The sequence below is a fragment of the Asparagus officinalis genome, chromosome 7 (genome assembly GCF_001876935.1).
Source record: "Asparagus officinalis chromosome 7, Aspof.V1, whole genome shotgun sequence".
NCBI classification, from domain to species: Eukaryota; Viridiplantae; Streptophyta; class Magnoliopsida; order Asparagales; family Asparagaceae; genus Asparagus; species Asparagus officinalis.
The window spans coordinates 23,479,586-23,483,401 of record NC_033800.1 but is presented as its reverse complement, the minus strand read 5'-3'; the positions used below and the strand labels follow the sequence as shown (position 1 = coordinate 23,483,401).

Genomic DNA, 3,816 nt, shown 5'->3' with positions numbered 1-3,816 from the left:
GATCCCGTGCACCAAACCCTCCAACTTCTGGAGAGCCTCGAATGCAGGGTGAGCCGTAGGGTCTGGGGCAGAAGACCCCTGGACCGAACTCGTAGGAGAAGCGGGAAGACCCAACACCCTCAGAAACGCTATGGTCGGAGTCGGAAGCCATGGGTCAAAGAGAAGTCCTGCAGCAGTTCTCTTCTTTTAGCGAATTATCTTGAAAGAAAGAGGACTTTGCTGAAAAGACAGAAAGTACATTATATGTATATAGCAAAAAAAATTTCGACGGTCATGATCTGTCCCCTCAGACGATCGAGCGGTCCAGGTGTCCTGCGACACTTCGAGCTCAACGCCAATAAAGGCCATTCCTCTCGGGACTCCAAACCGACCGATCAGATTGAGCCTAGGAGGCGAAGCGTTCTGTCACCTCGCCATTAATAAGCATTAATGCGCCCGCAGAGCCTTAGCTGGCAAGCACTTGGGCCCGCAGACAGACGCGTGGCACAAGTTTCACCCACGGTTGGATCTCCAACTGTGGGACAAATTCGACATGTCAAAAGTTTCGCCTGTTGTGTAAACTCGCCATCATATGGGTTTCGCTTGCAGCGTAAATTCGCCATCAATCGAGTTTGGCTTTCAACTTAAACTCACCATCATACGGGTTTGCCTGCAGCGTAAACTCGCCGTCAGTCAAGTTTGACCTCCTCTCCAGCAGTTGAGTTTAGCCCCTGAGTAAAATTCACCACGATCGAGTCTCGCCTACAAACAAACTCGCCAATCAATTGAGTTTCAACAGCAATGTGAACTCGTCAAGAGTCGAGTTTTGTCATCCAAGCGAACTCGCCGTCGCCATAACTTCGCCGACGGTGTAAACTCGCCGGAATAGAGTTTGGCCTTTAAAATAAACTCGTCATCACGCGGGGAACTTCGCCCGCGACACGAGATTGCCGGCCATTACAGGGCAAAACACTGAAAGGCGACATATAAAAAAAATGTGCACACAATGAGCAGACACAAACCTCATTAGATACTTCTAAACAGTACATTTGAACAAAGTTATGACTTTACAACAAAAGGGTCATAACATTCAAAGAAGAGAGCAAATGAGACAAAATGTCTTGACACACTTTCAGAAACAGGGGGGGGGGAAGCTAATCCAACAGACTAAAGGAAGCAAGATCTACCTTGGCCGCGGCTATCTTTCCTGCGTGGTCCTCCCTGGCCTTGTCCTCAGCCTCTTGTCGCACTCGGCCCTCGAAGCTTGACCTAGTGACAGTATCCTCCTCGCGTAGCGTGAAAAGGTTCCGAGTTTTCTCTTCAACGACCTTGTCGACCTTTGCCCTCTCGGATTGAAGCTTCCTCAGAGACGACTCCGCCTCTCCTAACTCGGTCTTCAGACGGGCTACAGTGGAAGTAGCGTCACCTATCCTTTCTCCCAGTAAGTGTTGTTGACCCACCCAGGAGGCGAGGTTAGTCTCCAGATATGCTATTTCCTTAGAGCGAACTTCCTGATCCCAGGCCTCTCGACGCCTGACACGAACCAGGAAAGATTCCTTAGAGCGAACTTCCTGATCCCAGGCCTCTCGACGCCTGACACGAACCAGGAAAGATTCCATATCAACTTCCGGGCCTTCTCGTAACAACGTCTCTAGCCTCATCATGCGTGACTCCAAAAGACGGAGCTTCTGCATGCAACGCTTGGCAATCCAATTTTCGCCCGATCGTCGAAGGTTGACCACGCGGTCCAGGAGAGATTGCCTAAAGCCGTCAAAACTGCCCATGCCAAGACTGACGAGGGAAATCACTTGCTTCACCGCATTCTCGAACTCTTCAAGGCGGGCCTGTAGAGACGAGGAATCGGAAGAAATAGGCTCTTGACCCGGAGCGAGCGCCGTGATGGGTGGCATCTCGAGGCAGGGTTCGGCATCAGGTGTCGGAGCGGGCTTCGATTCGGAGGAAGTCGCCGCACCCTCAGACTCGTCGTCGGAAATCAGAATGGGTTCGGTCGCCTGCTCTTCGGCAGTCGGCGTCTCTTCTTGGTCTGTGAAACATAATAACAACACGACGAAAGGGGTCAAACGAGAAATACCTGCCCAATTCATGCCTGCGCAAGAATTAAAAATTCAGACAAGGAATACCTTCGGCGGCAACAGCCTCAGCAGCACTTGAAGAAGACGTCTCCTTCCTTTTCTTCGAGGTAACCTTTTTCACATTCGGAGCCATTCTGAATGCAACGAGAGGGAAACTGAAACTTCACCTGAAGAACACAAAGAAAAAAGGAGAGAAACTGCAATCTCTCTTAACGAGGGGGAGAGGCTTTAAATGCTTCAACCCAAGGCGGTTATCCACAGCTTGATTGGACCTTTCAAGGCTAAACAGTCGAAAGTAAGGCCGAAAGACTCGGAGTTTGTGTGAACGGCCAAGATCTAGCAGTTTCTGCACACGATCTTCGACTAACGGCCCAAGTTGGACGTGAAAAACGAAGAGGCCCACTACGCCGTATTTAATGCGAAACGACTAGCCCACGTCTCCTTAACCGATGTGCGCGTGGGTTAACACGTGGCCCGCTGAAAGCGGAGCCCACTCAGAACCAGATTCGCCGTTTAGACTCCTGCAAATCCGCCCGTAGGCAAAATTTGCCTGCAGATGAAATAAACTTGCAATAGAGAATCGCCAAGCACCCACATGCAAAGTGACAATGGCCGAAAACAAAAGGATAATTTCATTCATAGAGAGAAATCCTAGTACAACTGGGAATCAAAGACAAAAGGGGCAAATTACAAGGCTTTCAATCACAGTTCCGCCTCACGAATCTCCCCAGCATGACGAAGCTCTAGCTTCCTCAGGATCTCTCGGCGAAGATCTTCCTCAGTACGTGAGACTAAGTCTTGGACGGTCTCTTTGATCTCCCTGAGGGCTCGATCCTTTTCCTCAATGGAATCAGCCGCCAACTGCCGACGCGATCCAATGTCCTCCAATTCCTTGACTGCCTGTTCATGAGCCTTCTCTTGGATGGCCAATGAGGCCTGCGCTTTAGCTATAACTTGCTTCAGATTCTCTACCTCCGAAGACAAGCGAGAAACATGGTTATCGGCCTTCTGTTGCTCGAGGGCCACTCGTTCATCCTCAGCCTTGGCCTATTCCAACTCTGCTGACAATCTTGTCTCCAGTGACATGGTCTCGTTCAGACGGCGATCACGTTCCTCCACTGCTGCTCGGACTTCGTTGGAGGCAAGATCAACAAGTGAGGAACTCTTCGCACGAAGGGCAAGCAGCTGTTGAACAGCTTCCTCCACTTCCTCCATACGCTGAAAGTAGGGCTTCGCCGCAGTGTGGCCAAGCCTCTTGATTAGGAAGAACACGATGTAGTCAAGATCCTCCTTAAAATTCTCGAAGGGACAACTCTCCTCCAAAGCGAGCTTGACGCAATCGACTAGAGTGTCTTGGAAATCAGCCAGAGCTCGCGCCGCACTCCTTTTCCGCAAGCACTCCAAGGGAGAGAGGGTAGCCTCCTCTGCCGAGGATGAAATTACGGTTGAAGTACCGGTGGTCATAACCGCAGAAGTAGTAATTGGCACCGCCAAGGCTGGTGTGACGCCGACGAAGAAGTGGTCACTAGCCGAGTAGAAGCCTCCCTCTGAAGTGGAGACTCTCGCGCTGATAGACAATCCCCGGCCGACGCTTCCTCAGGCGTGGGAGATCCCCCTATTTGGCTGGGCGCATCTTCATGAGCCCGAACCTCTTCCTCACTTGATATCGCCTCATGAACCGAGACGTCGTCATCCTCCTCAGATTCGTCCGTCTCCCCAGACGAGCGACCCATCCAAGAGGGAG

General features: G+C 51.2%; 1 protein-coding gene across 1 annotated transcript; it reads right to left on the bottom strand.

Moving 5' to 3' along the window:
* Positions 1,134 to 3,536, bottom strand: LOC109846825 (unconventional myosin-XVIIIa-like). The gene is made up of 4 exons (XM_020416068.1): positions 3,204 to 3,536; positions 2,779 to 3,119; positions 2,121 to 2,206; positions 1,134 to 2,023 (listed from the first exon to the last, which is right to left on the bottom strand). The coding sequence occupies exons 1-4, from the start codon at positions 3,534 to 3,536 to the stop codon at positions 1,134 to 1,136; spliced, it is 1,650 nt and encodes a 549-aa protein (XP_020271657.1).